This window comes from Abramis brama, assembly GCF_963993115.1.
Source record: "Abramis brama genome assembly, chromosome: 7".
In the NCBI taxonomy this organism is placed as follows: Eukaryota; Metazoa; Chordata; class Actinopteri; order Cypriniformes; family Leuciscidae; genus Abramis; species Abramis brama.
The window spans coordinates 2372769-2395096 of record NC_139969.1 but is presented as its reverse complement, the minus strand read 5'-3'; the positions used below and the strand labels follow the sequence as shown (position 1 = coordinate 2395096).

General features: G+C 35.8%; 1 protein-coding gene across 2 annotated transcripts; it reads right to left on the bottom strand.

The window, feature by feature from the left end:
• Window positions 1–1089: 1089 nt before the first annotated feature.
• Window positions 1090–20460, bottom strand: slc25a42 (solute carrier family 25 member 42). Of its 2 annotated transcripts, none has more exons than XM_084119641.1 (9): window positions 20195–20460; window positions 20076–20104; window positions 13973–14126; window positions 9221–9332; window positions 8173–8198; window positions 7288–7454; window positions 6640–6756; window positions 5232–5383; window positions 1090–3444 (listed from the first exon to the last, which is right to left on the bottom strand). In XM_084119641.1, exons 3-9 carry the CDS (start codon window positions 14066–14068, stop codon window positions 3119–3121), a joined length of 996 nt encoding a protein of 331 aa, XP_083975767.1. In that variant the 5' UTR covers window positions 14069–14126; window positions 20076–20104; window positions 20195–20460; the 3' UTR covers window positions 1090–3118. The 2 variants fall into 2 exon arrangements, with proteins under 2 accessions (XP_083975767.1, XP_083975766.1); XM_084119640.1 differs by having other exon boundaries at window positions 20247–20419.
• Window positions 20461–22328: the final 1868 nt, after the last annotated feature.

The window sequence follows — 22328 nt, the reverse complement described above, 5'->3', positions numbered from 1 at the left end:
ATTATCAATGTTGAAAACAGCTTCATATTTATGTGGAAAACCGAGATACATTTTATTTTTCAGGAATCTTTGATTAATAGAAAAGTTCAAAAGAACAGCATTTATTTAACGTCTTAACATTATAAATGTATTTACTGTCACTTTTGATCAATTTAATGTGTCTTCGCTGAATACAATATTAATTTCTTTCAAACTTATGAATGGTAGTGTAAATAGACCTGCCTGAATAAACCAGGAAGTTCAGTACATGCACTATATGATGTCATATAGAGGAGATCGGGGCAAGTTGTCACAAGGTCTGTATCTCAGTAACTATCAGGTTTTGAATCAAAAGCATTAAAACACACACATTTCTCCAACGCTTCCTCAAGTCGGAATAATTTGTGTGCATTCAAACTAAAATAAATATTATTTTAATATCTGCTGGCTATGAATGCAATTAAATCACACTGACATAAAGATGAGAGTCACTGTATACTGATGAAGGGAGATTTGAACTGTTCTCAGGATCTTTTATGTTGTAGTTAAATATAGTTCATTAATTACAGTGTATGTTGAGCAAAACAATGGTTTGATATCGGTGTGCAACTCTTAGTACATTCATGATTTTAAGTCAGCCTGAAAAGTATAGCTTATAGAAAATGGCTAGACCGTATTTTCAGTGATATTCTTCTCAATAATGTTAAATTTAATATTCAACAAAAATATCGATCTGCCTGCATTGACACTATTATACAAGAACTATATGAACTAAATAACTTTTTTACAACAAAAATGAACCATCACTGAACTTACTTAAGCTGGACTATGACGCCATTTTCTTCTGGAAACAAACTTTTTTTTTTTTTTTTTGCATTATTTTCCTGTTATCTCTGTAAAGCTGCTTTGAAACACTCTGTACTGTAAAAAGCGCTGTATAATATAAACTCAGTGTCAGTAAACATCAGACACACGAGCTTCAGTTCAGCGGCTGCTTTATGCTGCCATCTAGAGGAATGATTCAACATTCACTGACTCCTTTACGATGTCTGAAGCTGAGCATTTACGTGTGTGTTCAGACAATATGAAGAAATTATGGGGGGAAAAGTCTTGATTATAATTTCATTAGTTTATTTGGCACAAATCTCTTCGATTTACAAACAGTGTTGAGTCATTTTAGCGCATTCGCATGAGATTCGTTTGATAAACACAGACTGAACTTCACGATGAATCTCACCAGTGATTCTCCTCAGTTTCATTACATGAATTCATCAAACAGTTTCCAGAATTGATCGCTGAGTTGCTCCAGATCAATCTCAGTGTTTTATTAGGAGTCTCGGATGTTTAAAAGCCATTTATTAGATTATAATCGTTGTGCTTGAGCGTCGTGTGATTGTCAGGTTAGTAGGAATAAGAATGAGATGATAACAACAGCCCCAAGAAGTATCTATACTCTTATACATATCTGAAATGTCACTGTCATGAAAATATCAAAAATTGTAACAGGTTTAAAAATGATGAAACAATTAGATTCGGATCTAATGAATCACATTGACTGAAGTGAACAAATACTTTTTGGAGTCACTGTATAATTCAATATTCATCCAAAGACAAAATATACTTGTGAGTCCTGCAGTTTCATATTAAAAGTCTCTGCTTTCAGTAACACAGCGATGGTTGAAGACCGAATGTGATTTGTTCATTATCCAGCTGAATATTGGTTAATTACAGCAGTCAGTAACACTGTAGTGTCCCTCTGTGAGGGATGATGCTGAAGTTCATGTTTCATTTCTCTCTCCAGGCACTTGGGAGCTACACACACAAGAGCTGCACATTTATACATGTGCAACACACACACACACACACACACTCGCACATTCCTACCCTGTCCTGGATCAGCGATAAAGGTAAAAACGGGTGAACCTCATGAAGAGATGACCAGCTCATATTTCACCCCAAAATAATAAAAAAGGATTTCGTTAACACTTTATATAATACATTATGCATATTATTTTTAATGCATTAATAATGCATTTAATTAACAATTAATAATGCCTTCTTATAATGCATTGCATCATGAATAATTGTAACTTCATCTCTAACACTTATCTATTCATTGTTACACCTTTAGAAATAATTAATTTTGCACAAGGAATCTGCAAATATTATAATGCATCATTATGGCTACCTTTATAATGAATTAAACATTATGTTTTTTTGTTACTATATTGCAGGAAGGGATGTTTATTTTTTAATTAACATCAGCAAATCAGCAATTAAATTAAATTCAAAACAACAAATACTACCATATACATACAATTATACTTTTAAATAATATATAATTTGGGGAAAAAAGGTGTGTTTGAGTGATGTGCTTTTTAAAAAATTATAATCACATAAATTATATTCAAAACAACAAATGCCACCATGAAGTATATCTACAATTATACTTTTAAATAATATTTAATTTGAGGTAAAATGTGTTATTGTTGTGCAAAAATACATAAATCTCAATGGTCCTAAATCAGGCTACATGCAATTCATGTAAAATCTTCTTTAGAATATTATACGCGTCTTTTGATTTCAGAGTGAAAAATGACCTGATCATATTCATGAGTCTCACCCTGATATGAAAGTGATATCCAGACAAACACACGCTGTAAACTCGACATGTGTGTGTCCAGAAACGCATTCAGTCGGTATTGCACTTACAGGACGTTCAGTCTGTGACGGCGGGACGTACATTCAGCGCGTCTCTGTACCAAACACACACACACACACACACTCGCTCGAAACACAAAACGCTTGCATCAGAAATCAAAAGCTCCTCCTCTTCATTGGCAGCATATTCTCAAAAGAGTGACACTTTACAGTCAGGATCATTAGTTAACATTAGTCAACACGAACTAAGAATGAGTGTTTTTTAATCTCAGTTAATATTAATTTCAACATTTACTAATACATTAATAAAATCAAAGATTGTATTTGTTAACATTAGTTAATGCACTGATTAACTGACACAGTCACAAATGTTAGTTCATTAATACATCAGCTAATGTTAACAGATGAACCTTATTGTAAAGTGTCACCCAAAAAAAGAAACTACATTTGTTCTGTTTTACTCCGGGTCTCTAGGCCGCTACCGCGCGCTGTAGTTGAACTGCTGGAACTTGCGCAGCAGGAGCTGCGAGAGGTCGAAGGTCATGAAGCTGATGCCCACAGCGATGGGCCCTTTGACCCAGTTCATGCTCAGGCCCTTGTAGAGTCCTCGGATCACGCCCTCCTCCGCCACGATGTCCCTCATGGTGCCGGCGATGGTGCCGTACGTGTGTCCGGTGACGCCGGCCGTCTGCATGCGTCTGCGCACCACATCCAGCGGGTACGAGGAGGACTGACCGATCAGACCCGCGCACGCACCGAACGCCAGACGCTCGTACGAGTACGGATGAGAGCGACCCGTGTGCTCTGAAACACAGAGAAGACAGACCAGTTACTGAGGAGACCGAGAACAGCAAATAAAACATGCACACGCTAACACTTTACAAAACGGTTTATTAGGAACTACCTCAGTTAAAGAGTTCGTTCACCCAGAAATGAAAACTCTGTCAGTAATCACTCTCCCTCAATTTGTTCAACCCCGTAAGACTCTCGTTCATCTTCAGAACACAAATTAAGATATTTCTGATTAAATCTGAGAAATTCTCGTCGCTTGATAAACTCAAGGTTGAGCCACTGTAGACACTTGGACTATTTTAAACATTGTCTTTACTAACTTTCTGGGCCGGCAAGTTTCACTAACAGAGAAGCCTATGGAGGAGTGAGCCAGCTCTCAGATTTAATCAGAAATATCTTCATTTGTGTTCTGAAGATGAACGAAAGTCTTACGGGGTTGAACAACATGAGGGAGAGTGATTACTGACAGTTTTCATTTCTGGGGGAACGAACCCTTTAATATGAACTAAGAGTGAACAATACTTCTTCAGCATTTATTAATCTCAGTTAATATTAAATTCAACATGTGCTCTGAAACACAGTGAAGAGACACCAGTTCCTGAGGGTTAGGAGACAGAAAACATAAAACAAAACCCCGGTTTCACAGACAAGGTTAAAATGCATGTTTGAGTTGTCTTAAAGGCCCTCTGAAATCAAAGTTTTTTTAGCTTTTAGCATGAATATGTTAGCCTTGAGGTTATGAATAAGCTGGTGCGTTCCTAAACAATGACAAAATTTAGGATTTATTAGGATTATTTAGGATTTATTCGCATTTAGGAGATAAAAGCATTAATAGTTAAGACCAGTTAATGAGGGTTATGAAACTCATATAGTCGATGCATTAATTAATGTAAAGTGTTACCGTGTTTTCTGGTTCAAGGTAACACTTTACAACAAGGTTAACATTAACTATATTAGTTAACATATGAACAATACATCTAAAGAATTTATTAATCTTAAAGTTAATCTCAATATTTGACTAATTTGCTCTTTAAAATCAAAAGTTAAGAGTTTATGCATTGTGAATAACATTAACAAATGAACAGTTGTATGTATATTAACTAATATTAGCAAGGACTAATAAATATATTGCTCACTGTTGATTCATGTTAGTTAATACATTAACTAATATTAAAGTCCCCCTGTGGTGAAAATCCAGATTTTAATGTTGTTTATGTGTCTATGTGGTGTTTTTAATGTGCTTTAAGACAAAGCATGTGTAAATTCATAAGTCGACTCCATTGCTGAGTATTTTCTCCTTAAAACTGCAGTGAACCAAAGACAGTCTCAAAAACACGCTTTGAAATCGCTGGTGTTTCTGACGTCACAAACTACCTTGTAACCAATCAGATCAACGTGTGATCGTCAACCAGTGGATCTCTGAGCTGAGTGAGTGAGTGGAGGCGGGGCTCATTTGCATATTCATAGAACCACGCATACTAAATGAGGCAAGGGTGTCGAGTTACATTCAAGATATTTTAAGGCATGAAGACATTTTTTCAAGGAAAAAAACATTTAAATATGTCATTTTGGTGATCAAAGATGAGTTTTAAGGGATAAAATTATTGACTACAGGGGGAGTTTAACAAATGAGACCTTAATGTAAAGAGTTACCATAAAAACTGAACTAAAAGCAGTCAATAAATTTGAAACTAAAAATGACACTGAAACTTAGACAACAAATAAAAAACGGAATAGAAACGCTATAATAACACTGAATCTCTCTCTCACACACACACACACACACACACGGCCTCTACCTGCGTGAACTTTCTTCAGTGTCTCGTATGTAAAGAAACTGATTCCTGCGTACGGCACGACGCCGAGGATGGTGGGAGTGAAGCCCCTGTAGATCGTCTTCAGCCCCTCCTCACGAGAGATGCGCACGAACACGTGCATGATGTTACTGTACCTGAGGACCAATGACATCATCACACACTGACATCACACTCGCGTTTCTTTACAGCAGTTGTTGCCTTTGCAAACTTCCAAGGACGCCTCAAGATGACAAAACAAGCACTGACAAACCTCTGAAAATCAAGATGTTTCTAATTTTAATTCACTCCCTAAACAAATGTTTGTCTTTAAAGAACCAGGATTCCCACAGTCTTGGAAAACCTGGATGTCATCGTTGTTGTCGGGCGGAAACCTCATATCTCCATTTTTCAACTTTTTAAATTAAAAATGTTTTTTTACGGGAATCCATGCGATCCCAATGGATGAATCAATATCTTCTGAAGCGAAAAGACTGTGCTTAAGAAAAATACTTAGCAAGAATGAAATGAAAGAATGAAAGTGAAGAAATTTGTCATATGATTTTTTATTTTCTGGTTATGTTTCAGCACTTTTCTGGAATGGTTTGAGATCGCATTGTTTTTCTTAAGTTAACATGAACTGTAATTTACGCTTTAAGGATGTTATTTGTCTTTTTGAAAACCAAAACAAATCTTTATGATCTACTGTTAACTTTCGTATCCTTTATTTTCACAAAGAGTTTCTTTAGAAAACACCAACTTTTATAGATTTCTTATGCGAAGTAGAATATTTAATCAAATCACTAAGAATAATTGAAAATGAACAATTTACTTATTTTTTTAAGAAATATGATTCTTTTTTAATGTACCATGATTGATACCCGTTTTGCTGAGGGTGTTTTTGTTCGTTTGATTTTTTCATTTCTTTTCTTTGTTTCATTCTTTCCAATTTGTCCTATATGGGAATATTTCACTGTGCAAGAATGACTGAACTTGTTTAATTGATACTTTTGTTGTAAATATTCTAGATTTCTAAAAGATGTGTGCTTGCACTATTGTAATATTTTCTTGAAATCTTAATAAAAAATAAAATAAAAAATAATAAATAAAAAAAGACAAGAAGCATTAATTTATAGTTAAAAAAGTTAAAAATACTAGTATTTGTGTTACACACACCTAGCGTTTGTCTTCAGAAGGCATTGATTCATCCAGTGGGTTAGACTGGATTTTTCAACTAATGGCATTATATGGACTCACGGAGATGGAAAAAATCTTCGTTCGTGTTTATCTAAAGTCATATACATCGGGGATGGCATGAGGGCGAGTAAATGATAAGAAAATTTAATTTAATTTTTGTTAAAAAGTTCATTTTTATCCCTTTTTCCCCTCAAGATAAATGGATGAAACGTCTTACATTTCCTTGGGTGTGACGGCCATGCGTGCGCGGACCATGTCCAGTGGGTACGTGATCATGGCAGCCGTCGTTCCCGCCATCGAACCTGCCAGCAGCCGCGGCACCGGCGGCAGAGCTCTGGAAAACAGGACACTTTCACCATTAAATATAATACATCCAGAAACGGCTTGTTTGGATATTGTGGGATCTGTGGAATCATTTGCATATACATTTGCATATGACTGCCTCCAGAGCAAGACATCAACCAATAGATTTACATCATTGCACCATAGGCCCCGCCCACCCTTGCGTAACAGCTGTCATTTGCGTACACTGGATATGAGTGTTGAGTCGTGTCAAAAGCATTATAATGAATGACGCTGTCTACACTGGATACAGATGCGCGTTCACTTTCTGTCCACACGCTCAAGTCTGTCGATAACAGGACAAATGGAAGAGCAAATGAAAGCATAATATGGAACATTCGCTTTGCTCGTCCAGCTCATTTCTGTAGACTCCAGAAGGATCCCAGCATCAGAAACAAGTGGATGGTTTATTTTAATGTGGATTAACGTGGATGTTTGTTTAATTTCTCATTTGTAAGTCGCTTTGGATTAATAAATGTAAATGCCCATGTAAATGTGAAGTGGTGAAGCACCAGTGACTCACTTGCCCTGGAAGCCGTAATGCTGTCCCAGAATCCTCTTGTATTGTTCATGTGCGCAGAACTGGATGGCAGCGTATGGAATAACGCGCACCATAGTGGCCGAGTTTCCCCTCCACAGACTGAAGAAGCCATCCTTGAGATATGTGCGGTAAATTAACCTGTACGCCTCCTGGAAATGACAAAGTTTATATATTTGTGACCCTGGATCACAAAACCAGTCACATGGCTCACGGGTATATTTGTGGCAATAGCCAACAATACATTGTATGGGTCAAAATGATCGATTTTTCTTTTATGCTAAAAATCATTAGGATATTAAGTAAAGATCATGTTCCATGAAGATATTTTGTACATTTCGTACCGTAAATATATAAAACATTTATTTTTGCGAGTGAATGCAGGACAATCGTGAACATAAATGGACAACTTTAAAGGAGATTTTCTCAATGTTTCGATTTTTTTGCACCCTCAGATTCCAGATTTTCATAGTCGGACAAATATTGTCATATCCTAACAAACCATACATCAATGGAAAGCTTGTTTGTTTAGCTTATTTTATGATATATAAATCTCAATTTCAAAAAAATTACCCATGTGACTGGTTTTGTGGTCCAGGGTCACATATGCATTTTATTCAAAGTGACTTACAAATATTATTCAAGTATATCAGTTCATACATTCCTAGGAAATCGAACCCATGATGTTGGTGTTGCAAGCGGCCTGATCTACTGTTTGAGCGACAGGAATACAAACATGGCATTCATCACAAAATATATGAAGTCATCTGCAGACTGACAGATATATCAAACTTTTAAATGTATATGCAAAACCACTGACATGTTAGCGCAGAAAAAAAGTTGATTCACATTGAAAAGTAAAACACTCACCTTGGCGGAGAATCTATTCGACGACACTGAAATGAGAAGATGAAGAGAAATATTTAGAGTTTCAATTGTTATTTCAGCTAAAAATAAAACTTTTCAGTAATAAATAAGAAATAAAGCACGAATATGAATTCCTGTGAAACATTTATTGTGCAACAACAAGGTTTATTTACAAAACTACGGGATTATTCGTACATCATCATTCTTCAAAATGCCTGGATTTCAACTTTAAAATGTGGATTTACATTTATAGTATAAAGATAAAAGGGTAAAAAAATAAATAACCTTTTAGAGTTTAAAAAAATATATTTTTATTTAGTTGTTTTTAAGGAACCCATTCAATATGACTATGCAATAACATTAAAAATAGCTATTATTATTTTATGATTATTGTTGTTATTAAATATTATTTATAAGCTATAAAAATTAAACAAAACAATAAAGAAATACATTACTATAGTAATAATACCATTGCACTGTAAAATATATTATTTAATCAAATAGTTTTACAGTAAAATGACACTAATAAACATTGTTTTCAAATAAGGCTTTTATTTTGGCGGAATTTGTGGATTTTTTTGGGGGGAATTTTCGGAATTTTAAAGCTTCACTTTTGCTGACAACAGATTTATAAACAATTCTCATTACAAATTTGGGAAGTTGGTTGGCGCATTGCATTTTCAATTGCACGTTATAATTGACCCGAACTCATCGGATCTACATGAAATCACACAAATGAGCTATTTTCGGTGAAAGGTGACAAGTTTGCACCCCTGTTAGGTGGATGTATAAAGTCAGTTCTCCTCAAGTTCACACAGGTGACATTAATGATAACTGAGATCTTACAGTGTGACATTAATGATAACTGAGATCTTACAGTGTGACATGGCTTACAGCGAGGATCATGTTCGTACAGTCTGACAAGCAACAATCGCAAAGGACGTTAATAAATCGCACCCGGCTTAAGTGTATTTTAAGTGTTTAAAATACTTCAGTGCCCTGCAAATGTGTAGTCAGTCACTCAAGGAAGGTTAATAAGAGTTGTTCTTGCCTTGGAAGATAATCTTGGTTCGATCCAGTGGGGCGACAGCGGTTTTAGCCACGGCTCCTGCAAACGCCCCCGAGAGCAGAGAGTTCAAGACCGACCGGCCCTGTTTAAAACCCTACACACACACACACACACACACACACACAAATACATAGATTAGTTATGATTCATGAATATTTTCACGTATAACCAAATAAACACCTCAATCCACATCTTCTAATAGTTAAACACACCCAGTGTTAATCAGTAAGAATGTGATGGAGTAAACATGTCCAGGCATGACCACATACTGAGGCTTCTGGGAAGGACTCAAGCCTTCCCTCTAATCTTTATAAAGCAGAACAGGTTTATATTCACACTCTTAATCCGTTTCCACACACAAACTCATGACCTGAATAATTGCCTGAATACCAGCTTTATCAAACCTCAAGTCCCAGCATGCCGGACGACTACAGACTACAGATTCATCCTGAACCTTATAGAAGCAATTAATGCAACAGTCAAAATTATTAACAAATGCATGCACAATTATCCATGAGCTTTATAAATATTGCAAATGTATCTTATAAAGCTCATGGATAATTGTGCATGCATTTGTTAATAATTTTGAGACTAATTTCATCCCATTCTATGGCGATTTGGGGGGAAATGCGATTGTAATTGTGTTTAGAGCTGCACAGTTGGCCAAAGTTTTGTGATTATATATCAATATGGCTAAAAATAAATATTATTATTACTTAAAAAAATATAAAACTGTCTAAAAGGTAATATTAGATAATTGCACTAAGCCATAATGCGATTTTGGTTTAATCCAGACACTTTAACCTGTGAACCCTCGTAAAACACTGAGATGACTGATGAGATTTACTGTAAACGAGACGATCAGCGGCCCACATGGAAATAAAAACAAAAATATCATGCAAAATAATGAATGATGGTCATGATAATAACTATAATAACAGCTAACTGAAATAGAAACTGACTCTTATTCTAAATATAAAAGTGTATGACATTATTTTGAGCATGAAATCGTCCCACATTTCTGGATAATCGTAGATTAAATAAAAATAGAATTATATAATATTCTCTCTCAACACTTGTAAATAGATGATGAGGTCACACACTTTCCACTGATAAAATGGACAATCCGTCCATTTAAACAGGTATTAGGTATGCCATCTTAACCCTACTGAGTCATATTTGATATGCAAATTTCGAAGGCCTCTAAATGATAAAAACTTTGATTAAAAACCTGTTGCACACAATCTACAGCAGTCCTTCTCTCGTCTGATTGACAGTTCATACTTTTTAGCAAGTAAAAGCTTATTAGTATAATTGTAAAAACGTCCACCTTCAGCTTGTGGTTCACGTGTCCTTTTTTCTGTCAAATCTTTAATGATTTAATAGAGTAGACGTAATAACTTTGATATTGTCAATAATGTTTTTAAGATGAACACTTACTGGACTGAAGCAACTTCGGTTTACTTGATTATCCATACATCATTTATTAGAAATATCATGTTAAAATGTGAGTCTCAAATATGATCATTATATTATACGCTTTAAAAATACAGAGCTTTGATCATAAAACTAAGCATTTAAACATCATCTGACTAATATTTATTAATATGCATTAAATATATGCATTAAATGTAATGCAATACAATGATTGAGAGATGAACAAATATGCTTTAAAAATAGAGCTTTGATCATAAAACTAAGCATTTAAATATCGTCTGACTAAGACATTGGGAGATATAGAGTGACGACTGATATTTACATGCATTTTATGCAAGTATTTTGTCAAGCTGTTATAAAGACCTCATTTATTTACATTACAAGCATCAGAATTTCATCTTACATTTTGTACATATAAATATCTGCACTAAATTGCATATTTTTGCTAAGTTTGGGCCTCTGAATAAAACTGAGCTGTTTTTTCCTCCATATTCTCACTATATCAGACTATCTGAGACATAAAAGCTGATGCATCAACAAAAAAACACACATATGCAATAGATTGTTTTCATATTTTGTCTAAAGTTTCAATAAACTGTTTAGACTATCATTTCATTTGTCAGGCTTTACAGGGTTAATCTCAACTATGAGTAATTCATTTGTGGTTGGACTTCCTGTAGACTGTAAACACTGTAATATTTCAATATAATCGTCTGTTCTTCCTGTTGCACAAATAAAGGCCAGCCTGAAACACCTCACAAACCGGTTTTTACTTCTGCATTCTTTAACAACACAATGAATGTGGATTGATATGGTTAATGTGCAATTATTTCTACAGAAATACAACGGTTGTGTCATCATTTACAGGCGCGAATCCTCACGGATAAAGTCATACGGCTTCAGAACGACATGAGGACGAGTCAATACATTTCAAATGTAAACGTAACCCTTGTGTTGTGTTGAAAACCCTGCAACACCTTTGGTGTAACCAGCCTTTCTTGTAAATCTCTCGTTATGCTTTATCATCACCAAATATTGGATTCAATCGTTTTTTGTCAAATTGTTTAATTAGCACAGGTTTTGTTTTTATTTTTTGAAACTGACTGTTTATTCTATATACGAATGACTGTAGGAGCAAGTATGAGAATAGGCACTGTGTGAAATTTGCAGATGATACTGTTATAGTGAGCCTTTTGAATAATGATGAGGATGGGCATGGCCCTGTAGTTGATGATTTTATTGAGTGGTGTGACAACTTCTATCTGTCTATTAACGTTTCCAAGATAAAGGACATGATTATTGATTTTCGTAGATTACAGCACAATGTTTCAGAAACTGTTATTCAGAATATGAATGTTGAGACAGTAGATGAATATAAATATTTAGGAACCATCATTGACAGCAAATTATCTTTTGAGAGCAACACAGTTGCTGCCTGTAAAAAGGCCCAACAGAGACTTTTCTTCTTGAGGAAGATGAAATCATTTAGCGTGTGTAGGACTCTGATGACTTTGTTTTACCAGTGTTTTATTCAATCAGTCTTGACATTTTGTATTGTGGTGTGGTACAATGGTAGCCTAGAAATCTAGACGCACCCTAGCGGCAGCAAAATGTATTTCGCAGCCAGGTGGGTCTAGCAACTCTCAATAGACCTTCTAGCTGCAAAAACCTAAATTGGGTCAGGCCAATCACGTCGTGTATAGAGTAGGCGGGGACGGGCTTAACATATGACGACAGAGTTGCGACGGCTGCCACTTGAAAACAAAGAATGGCGGCTGCTGATGGAGAACAACGGTCTTTCGAATCGGCTTTGGCCGCGACTCTGGAGGACTTGGAGTTAAGTTTTTCTTTGAGAAAAGAGCAAAGAACGGCACTTAAGTCATTCTTAAAAAAGGAAGATGTGTTCGTCGTTTTGCCGGCCAGATATGGCAAAAGTTGAATCTATCAACTAAGCTCCGCTGTTGGGAAAACGCTCTGGTTGGTTGAAGCGCTGTCCTATTGCGTGCAGAGGGAATTTGAAAGACAGCCGTTTATCCCGCCCCTCGGATTGAGCCGTGTCTATGGTGAGTTGCCAGACCTAACATCTTGATGTAGGTCTGGCTTGCCAGGCTAGTACAGTGGCCTTTCAATGATCAACAAGCATAAGCTAGCTAGGCTGGTAAATGTTGCCTCTAAGGTGGTTGGGGTACAGCTACCACAGCTGCAACATATATATGATAAACGGGTCCGGGGTAAGGCTAACCACATTTTAAATTGTTCTGATCACCCACTTTTTGGGGAGTTTAATTTGCTCCCCTCAGGTCGCCGTTTTAGGCTACCCATGTTAAGAACCAGACGTGCCAGGGCTTCTTTTATTCCTGTGGCTATTAGGACTCCGAATTCACTTAGGTGATATCTTATGAATTTTTTTTATATAGTATATTTTTTTAAATTTTTTGTCATTGTTCATTATGACACACTGATCGTGTATTGTATTGGTTTCTGTCATTGGTTCTGGGGAAGGAATGTCTCCATTGTTGTGTTGATGTGTCTCCTGTGTTGTGTTTATAATGTTGTTGGCATCTGGTGGTGCTCTTATCCTGTTTTTGTTTTTAGATATCCTGCTGCACACTAAATTTCCTTTCTAAGGATAAATAAAGTGAAAACTTGAAACTTGTAGGCCTTATTGATCTGAGCTTATGCATCTCAGTTTTTGAGTGAAAAAGGCATTATTTGTGGATAAATTTGTCAATATTCAACAAAATATGGGAAAAATTTGCACCATCACACTACTGTGCTGTAATGTTTAACCAGGAAGTTTGTTTTTAAATACTTTTATTTTGTACAAAATGGAACTGTAACTTAGTTATCTGATTGTACAGATACATTTTATTAAATATTGCCAAATTAACCCACAAATAATGTTTTTTTGTGGTAAAAAATTTAGGCTCATAAGCGCAAATAAAGGAGGCCGGCGACGAGCCAAAAATTATAACTGAAAGAAAACAAGTTGACAAAAAAGACTGAATCCAATATTTGGTGATAATATAGAGTAATGAAAGTGTAAACGATTGAACACCAAAGTGTAACAAGGTGAAGGGGACAAAAAAAATTAAATTTTTTTGGGGGGAAGTAGTTCCACCTTGAGTAAAGTCAGTAAGTTTTAGTCCATTGTGATAACGTTACCCAGCATTTTCGGGAAAAAGAAAACCCTCTCCAGGACAAAATGACCCAATAGTCAAAATCAGTCAGAACCAAATGGTGCAATCTTACTGGCTGTTCTCTGCTGTGGGCGTGTCCAGAAGTGAGTGTTCTTACCTCTGATTGGCTGGAGGAGGGGCGTGGCAGCACTTCTCCCGGTGCCAGCGCCCCCTGGCGCTCCTGAACTGCATTACCCATGCCAACCTGATCCATTCATACACGGCAGCACACCGGGGGCTCGCCGGCCGACACGCTGACACTCACACCACACCTGGAGACACACGACATTAATATTAGAATGTACATCACATCATATCCACCTTTTTCCTAACAAAGCCTACAGCGTTTTAGATGATCCGTCAACTCAAAGATTAAGTTCAACTCAAAAAGACTGAAACAAATCATTTCGAAACATAAGGTTGCGCAACAAATAATCCTGATCCGTCAGCGGTGAAACTTCCTTCATGTTCTCGTGTTCAGACTTCAAGAGAATAACGTAACACTTGGTATTTTAATGTGATGTGTAATGAATGCAATCACTGAAATCTATTCCTCCTGATTATTTTCTTTTTTCCCCTTTGTATTCCACTGTATCAGTATGAAAAAAAGACAACTCAACATATACAAGGCATTAGTGATGCACGATATATTCATTTTTAATGTTATCGGCTCGATAAGAAAATTTGGCCGATATCTTAAAGCTGATAAATAATGTATTATTTCCTTCAGCTGAGACACTTCAGATGCGCACTGTTCAACATGATGGTTTTAAATGCTTGAAATAAGTTTGTCATATGTGACCCTGGACCACAAAACTAGTCACATGGGTCAATTTTTTGAAATTGAGATTTACACATCATCTGAAATCTGAATAAATAAGCTTTCCATTGATGTGTGGTTTGTTATGATATGACAATATTTGGCCGAGATACAACTATTGAAAATCTGGAATCTGAGGGTGCAAAAAAATCGAAACATTGAGAAAATCTCCTTTAAAGTTGTTCATTTATGTTCACGATTGTCCTGCATTCACTCACAAAAATAAATGTTTTATATATTTACGGTAGGAAATTTACAAAATATCTTCATGGAACATGATCTTTACTTAATATCCTAATGATTTTTGGCATAAAAGAAAAATCGATAATTTTGACCCGTACAATGTATTGTTGGCTATTGCCACAAATATACCCGTGCGACATGTGACTGGTTTTGTGATCCAGGCTACATAAAATTATAATGAGAACATCGTTATAATTGTGTGTTTGGGACATGGTGAGACTTTTGTTTTTGTAATCAGGCTCTCAAAAATTATATAAAATTTGGATTTAGATTTATCGGCCAACATATTGTTTATCGGCTTTCGAATATCCAGAATTATCGGGCCAAAACTTTAATATCGGTGCATCTTACTGGGCATCTGTGCTCTGCTCTGCTTAATTTATATTATATCCCATGAATAATTCACTGCACTAAGTAAGAATCTTTCATTCTTCTCCCCAAAGCCTCACGTCTCTTTCCAGGTTTGTTTTCACACGGATGCTTTAAAATGAAATCGTCTCCCGTTTCCACTTCTAATATTAGCAGCGTTACTGGAATGTTTCTAAAGCTGGGAAACACAATGTTTATTCTCTGTCATTACGGAAATCATTTTGAAATATTACCAATGATCCAGTTAATGACCATTTTTGATTATGACAACGTATGTTACATAATACAGACATATATTAATCACACAGTGATATTTAATATTGCTGAAGAAATAAATCAAACGTTTGGTTATTCATGGTCTAATTTGTGAAAGCTTTTACACTTTTTTTTTTGCACACAAAAAAAACCCAAATCTTGCAAATAATCCTACAAAAAGTTTAAGTTTGTTTATGCAAAATAAATAATCAGATTTTTTCTTTTGATTTTGAAGTGACATGTCTTTTTATGTGATTATCTATGTGTATTATCAATCATATTCACAAAATTTTCATCACATGATAGATTAAACATAAATTGAAAATACTGAATTATTAATTTGTCTGTGTTCAATGAATATGAAATTCCCTCATTCAGCAAATAAAAAGTGAATTGGTTTGCAGACGCAGGGCAGAGGAACTGATATGTGACGTGCCGACAGGAATCCAGAAGCGCCTGGATCGAATCTCATCTGAAAGGGTCACACAGATGGACCTCTAATAATAGCACAAATGCTGAATTATTCAAGGTCCTGAAAGCCTGTGAGACGGACAAGGCCTGAGCAACACAGCTTAATATAGCATACAACTTCTTCTGAATGTAATCTATGCATGATTTATTCTGCTAATGGTTCTGTGACACTCGTTAGCAACACAATAATAAAAGATCAAGAGGACGTTAATAAGGTGTTGTGAGACTACTTTTATGATTGATAATGCGCTTTTTGGAGCTTCAAAAACTCGGGCACTATTCAATGCCATTAAAGCTGGGAAGAGCCAGGATATTATTAAAGGGGTGGTTGATTATGATTTGACTTTTCTAACTGTAGTTAGTGTGTAATGTTGCTGTTTGAGCATAAACAACATCTGCAAAGTTACGACGCTCAAAGTTCAAAGCAAAGGGAGATATTTGCTTTTAAAGAAATCGCTTTTTAAGGACTACAACAAACGGCTGGTAGAGACTACACCACATTCCTCCCGGGTTAGTGACATCACCAACCCTAAAATTTACATAAACCCCGCCCCCAGAACACGATTTATAGATTATCATGACAGAATATGCTAATCAGTGACTAGAAGATAACTACACATCAGCTTCATAAATTCATCAACTAATTCAGAAATGTTGTCTACATGTTGTCTCTTCTTCTCGAGTCTCTCCATCTTTCTGACTCCGGTTTGAACATAAAAGGCTAAAAGTTTTAGAAATGTTCAGTGCATGTGTGTGTGAGGTAAAAGGACACGAGCTCTTGAAGCTCCGCCCCCTGTGCCGGGAGCGGCAGCTCATTTGCATTTAAAGGAACAGACACAAAAACGGGGCGTTTTGCTCACCCTCAAAAAGTGACAATTTTAACATGCTATATAAAAATATCTGTGGGGTATTTTGGAGCTTCAAAAACTCGGGCACTATTTATGCCATTACAAAGCTGGGAAGAGCCAGGATATTATTAATATAACTGACAAAAAGAAGAAAATCACACACCTAGGATGGCTTGCGGGCAAGGAAATTATGGGATAATTTTCATTTTTGGGTGAACTATTCCTTTAAACAGCGTCCATTAGGGCTCTTAGTCAAAAAGTGCGCATATTTGGAGAAATACTGATTTATCATCACATGTTTGCAAAATATTTCATCATACAGAACACCACTTCTATTCATGTTTCACTGAATTATGCGATCTGAAGAGCGTTACTCTCACGTTACTGGTTTGATCGGATTAATACAAACACTCAATAGTGGTTTAAAGTGAGTTTTGAGTAAAAGTGTAATATTATTTCAGATAATAGGTGGATTAATGTAGAGTGGGATGAAAGTGGTAATAAAGGCTATAATAAAGGCTAATAATGGCTAAAATACAAACAAAAGAATAACAATGAAAGAATAATGAAGATTAAGTCTCATGCGATGAGGAGTGAAAGGTTCGTCGAGTGAGAACAATAGAACGTGAATTGATCAGATATTAGACAATCGCTTGCAAATGTGTGTTTAAAGGGCAATACAATATTTTATTAGCATCTTATCAGCCTTCATATGCTTCATAAAATGCATAATTTTTGAGATATCCTCCTCAGATTTGAAATGAAGCATGAGCAGACTTGTGGCTTCAGCTTTATTTTTATTTTATGTTTGAGCTTATATATGAATGAACGAACAAACGAGGCATTTATATATATCTCCATATTAATAATAGTCTGAGTAATTCTTGAGCTGTAAACTCTCAAGTGTTAACTTTCTAAATATATGTTGGTTATGTGTCTATTCAGAATGAATTATGAGCAGCAACCTTTTTATTTTGGGTATGTCATTTACGTCCCACTTGCCAAAATGGGGGGTGTTTGGTAATGAGTTTAAGACAGGAGGAAACCTGCGGTCTATTCTGTGTGTCGAGGTGAACTGGAGCCAGAAGATCAGTGTGTGAAAGGTCCTTCACGCTGACACACATTCAGTGCACACACACACACACACACACACACACTAAACCCCTGCAGACGGCACGGCATGTCATGTGACGCGCTCGATCACACCTGACTATTCAGAGTGACTTTAGTAATTCACGATTAGGTCTTTCACGCTACAGATTAACAGCTTTTAAACCCTGGGTTAACCAACATTTCACAATTGAGATTGTCATGCATGAAACTGTCATTTTTACTCTTCTGTAAACTCATTTTGCCTTCCATGTTTCACACTGTTCTTACAAATTGTTGAGAAATCTTAAAAGTCCCCCTATGGTGTAAATCCAGCTTTTAATGTTGTTTATGTGTCTATGTGGTGTTTTTAATATGCTTTAAGGAAAACCATTCATAAATGTATAATTTATAAATACCATTAAAAATGTAAATTCATAAATCGACACCATTGCTGAGTATTTCCTCCTTAAAACTGCAGTGAACCAAAGACAGTCTCAAAAACACGCTTTGAAATCGCTGGTGTTTCTGATGTCACAAACTACCTTGTAACCAATCAGATCAACGTGTGATCGTCAACCAGTGGATCTCTGAGCTGAGTGAGTGAGTGGAGGCGGGGCTCATTTGCATATTCATAGAACCGCGCATACTAAATGAGGCAAGGGTGTCGAGTTACAGTCCAGATATTTTAAGGCATGAAGAAAAAGAATGTTTAAATATGTAATTTTGGTGGTCAAAGATAAAATTAAGCTATTGACTATAGGGGGACTTCAATGCAAAATTCAATGCACCCTGACACAAATCTATACAATAACAATAATCCTATAACAGTAACTAATTAAAGTTCAATTTAAAACAACATTTGTGGGATTCTGTTGATCTAAAATGGGTTTTTTATGTAGATTCAATTTATATTTCTTAGTATGTGCATCTCAAAAGTTCCTGTAATGTTTAGTTACTTTTTTTTTTTTTTTTTTTACAGTGCATCACACTAGCAAGATAACCTAGGATTGTTAACCCAGGGTTAAAAATGAATGACACAGGGTTAAATGATCTCAAGTGGGAAAGGGTTTTTTAACAATTAGGTCACCAAAGCAACTGATCTGTTTTCTCATTGGGTTGAAGTGTGGGATGGTTTCCAACACCCCTCCCGCTCGCCTCGCTCTATCCCAGTCTTTTATGTTCCCTGAGGATCCGATGACAGACCCAATGAAAGCCTATTGTGATTCGCAAAGAGCGAAAATACAGACAACCAACAAAAATAACGACAGTATAAACACAAGAAACATCTTATATGGAACTGCACACAGTAATGCATGCATAAAAATGGCTTCAAAACTGATGTTTACATGCGAAGATGAATATGATCGTATTCAAATATGATCATTCTTGTGCATGGAATTCTGAAAACTTATACTGCATTCATTTTCATGTGTATATACATTGTTATTACTTTTTCTACTGGCTATTTATTAAAATCAATTGTTGATTGTTCCATTTAAAAAAAAATTATTTCATTTTATCACTATTTTTTATTATTTATTTGGTTTAATCTTGTTTTTTTTTACACTGTTTTTCTCACAAATTTTGGTTTCCCCCAGTAAACATTTATTTATTTATGAAACATTACATAAGATTTCTCTTGTTGGAAAATCAAAACGGTTATCAAATATAACACCAACATCAGCCAAATAATACTTATTTATGAAACATATCAATAATTTTACGTTGTCCATTTTGCAGAATCAGCCATGGATTATATCTTACCAAGTAAAAGCATCAAATACAAAATACCTGTAATCACCAATGGACCATAAATGCTTGTTTATGAAACGTATCCAGATTCATTTACAACCACTGAGTATGTAAATCCATCAAATAAAACACTTGTCAACACCAAAACAGATCATAAATGCCTATTGTCCTCAAACATACCATGATTGTTTACGTTGTTTGTTTAGCAAAATGACGTTAACTGAAAATGGTCCATTGTTAAATATTTACTCGGAGACAGAGATGAACTCATGACACAATTCTCAAAGTCAATATCAAAGTGCTTTAGCCTTTTAGCCAGTTAGCAAAACAACTGTTATTAGCATTACATTTCAATGGAGCTTCTGGCTTACCTGACAGTCTGACAGCACCTGTTGTAGCTCTGCGGAAAGATCGAGAACAAAAACACCAACTTTAATGGGATCTGATAGCAGTCTTCTCAAACATTCCCATGGTGTGTTGGACTACTGACCTCATACACAAAAATATGATGAAGTGATAAACTCCAGTCACCATCCACTTACATAAACAGTAACGTTAGCCAGTCACCATCCACTGACATAGAAAAACAAGCTCGCGTTAAACCACACGAGTCAGTTCTGCAGGAAAGCTGGTTAAACACATCTTACTCCACTTTTACTGCTGCTGCTGTGACTTTCAGCTGGTTTACTTGCACATTTCACGCGTCTGCTGTGCTGTCACACACTAGCATGCGAGCGTTGAAGGGCGAGTCCGGGTGCATTGTGGGAGTTGTAGTCCAGAACGGGAGCGCGCTTGACGTGGATAGGCTCGCTCGAGGGGCGTCAAAGCGGGTTAACATTAGAGAGGGTGGGGTTTGAAGTTTTAGAGAGAACAATGCTTCATTTTAGTATAAATAAGATTTTGCCGATAGATAGGCAAGAATAAACCTGCTGACATCATGTTTCCCGTTCTTTCCGACAATAAAGCATGCGACGTGCTGGTAATCACGACTTAACAAGTGGGAAAGTAGGAAGTTTCCGATAGCACGTGAATGCAGCGTTAAAGTCTGCATTGCTGAGAAAGGCGTGGACATGATTTGGACATGATGATACTACCATGGTATTATCAGGGCGTGGCATATAATTACTATGGTAATCTGAACAGTTCCATAGTATAATACATCAAATACAATCTTACATCAGATCAGATGTACTATAATAGAGGCACTTTATTTATTTATTTATATGCACTGAAGAAACAGTATTCTTTTGCAGAAAAGCGTTAGTAGATTGTTGTATATTTTTGTCATTTTAATTACTTTTTAAAAAATGTATGTAGTCTTTGTTATTTTTATTTAAGTTTTAGTTATTTTTGATTATTTTTAACTAAATGAAATAAAACTAGCTGAAATAAAAGTTATTTTAATATTCAATTATTTTAGAAGATCAAGTTAAACTAAATGAAATAAAAGTAGCTGAAAAAATATTTTAATATTTAATTTGAGTTATTTTAGTACATCAAGTTAAACTAAATGAAATAAAATATAGCTGAAATAAATTAAATATTAAAATAACTTTAATTTTAGCTAGTATTATTTCTAAAATAACTAAGATTACATATTAAAATAACTTTTTAGTTATTTTAGTACATCGAGTTAAACTAAATGAAATCAAACGATCTGAAATTGAAGTTATTTTAATATTTAATTTAATTTATAATATATTCTTTTTACGATGATTTTATTTCAGGTAACAAAAGTTATTTATGGTTTTGGTTTTAGTTTTAGTTTACTATTAAAAAGTACTCAAATGTCTTATATCGTTAGAATCCTTGGCTGAAAACGAACAAAACGTGGATTTGATCATCACTTTGGCGAAATTTTCAGGTATTTTGGATTTTTCGAAAAACCTACTTTTGCAGTCCTAGTTTTTTTTTTTTTGCACGATCGGAACCAAAACCAACGCAGAAAGATTCTCAGGAGTCTGATTGCCAATAGTAAACAAGAAAAGTTGAAATTTCGATTCACGTCCGCGACAGGACGCCAAAATGGTCGAAGTGGGCGTGGCCACTTTTACTAAAACGGCTATCCGTCTTGAACGGAATGAGATAACTTCACCAAACTTGGTACACCTATGTACGGACTCGGTCTGTGGTCGCATGGAAAAGGATGCAGCGACTGGCCACTTGATGGCGCTATAAAATAAAAAAAACACGAAAATGGCTATAGCTACGCAACAGTCAGTCCGATTGCCTCGAAAATTTACAAGTGGTGTCTTTATCCAAGGTGCCGTGATTGTCTATGAGGACATTCGCGTATCTCGAAAAACATGGCCGCCGTCAGCCAATGAAGTTCGAGCGGCTGTCAGAAAAGGTTAATGGAGGGCGATCGGAACGAAACTCGCGGGGCCTGTTTGACTCACGGCTCTACAGGACTGTGAGATTTTTTTTTTTGATGAATCGGCCACCAGGGGGCGCCTTTGCATCTTTTTCCACGCAAATGATTGTATATCACCTGATTTTTCGCACATACCATAAAGTAGAACTTCTTATTCTAAGCAATTTTGCCTCTAGTACCGCTGTCAATCAAACCGTTCGTTAAATATTGGAGATTATTTCAAAAACCCATTTTCGTGAACTGGCCCGAG

Bases quoted from the DNA above. Each gene is read 5' to 3' on its own strand.
- slc25a42 (XM_084119641.1), bottom strand. From the start codon at position 14,068: ATGGATCAGGTTGGCATGGGTAATGCAGTTCAGGAGCGCCAGGGGGCG. The intron at 9,333-13,972 runs GTAAGAACACTC...GTGTGTGTGTAG, and splicing joins CCTCCTCCAGCCAATCAGAG to GGTTTTAAACAGGGCCGGTC. The intron at 6,757-7,287 runs GTGAGTCACTGG...CCTGTTTTCCAG, and splicing joins CATTACGGCTTCCAGGGCAA to AGCTCTGCCGCCGGTGCCGC.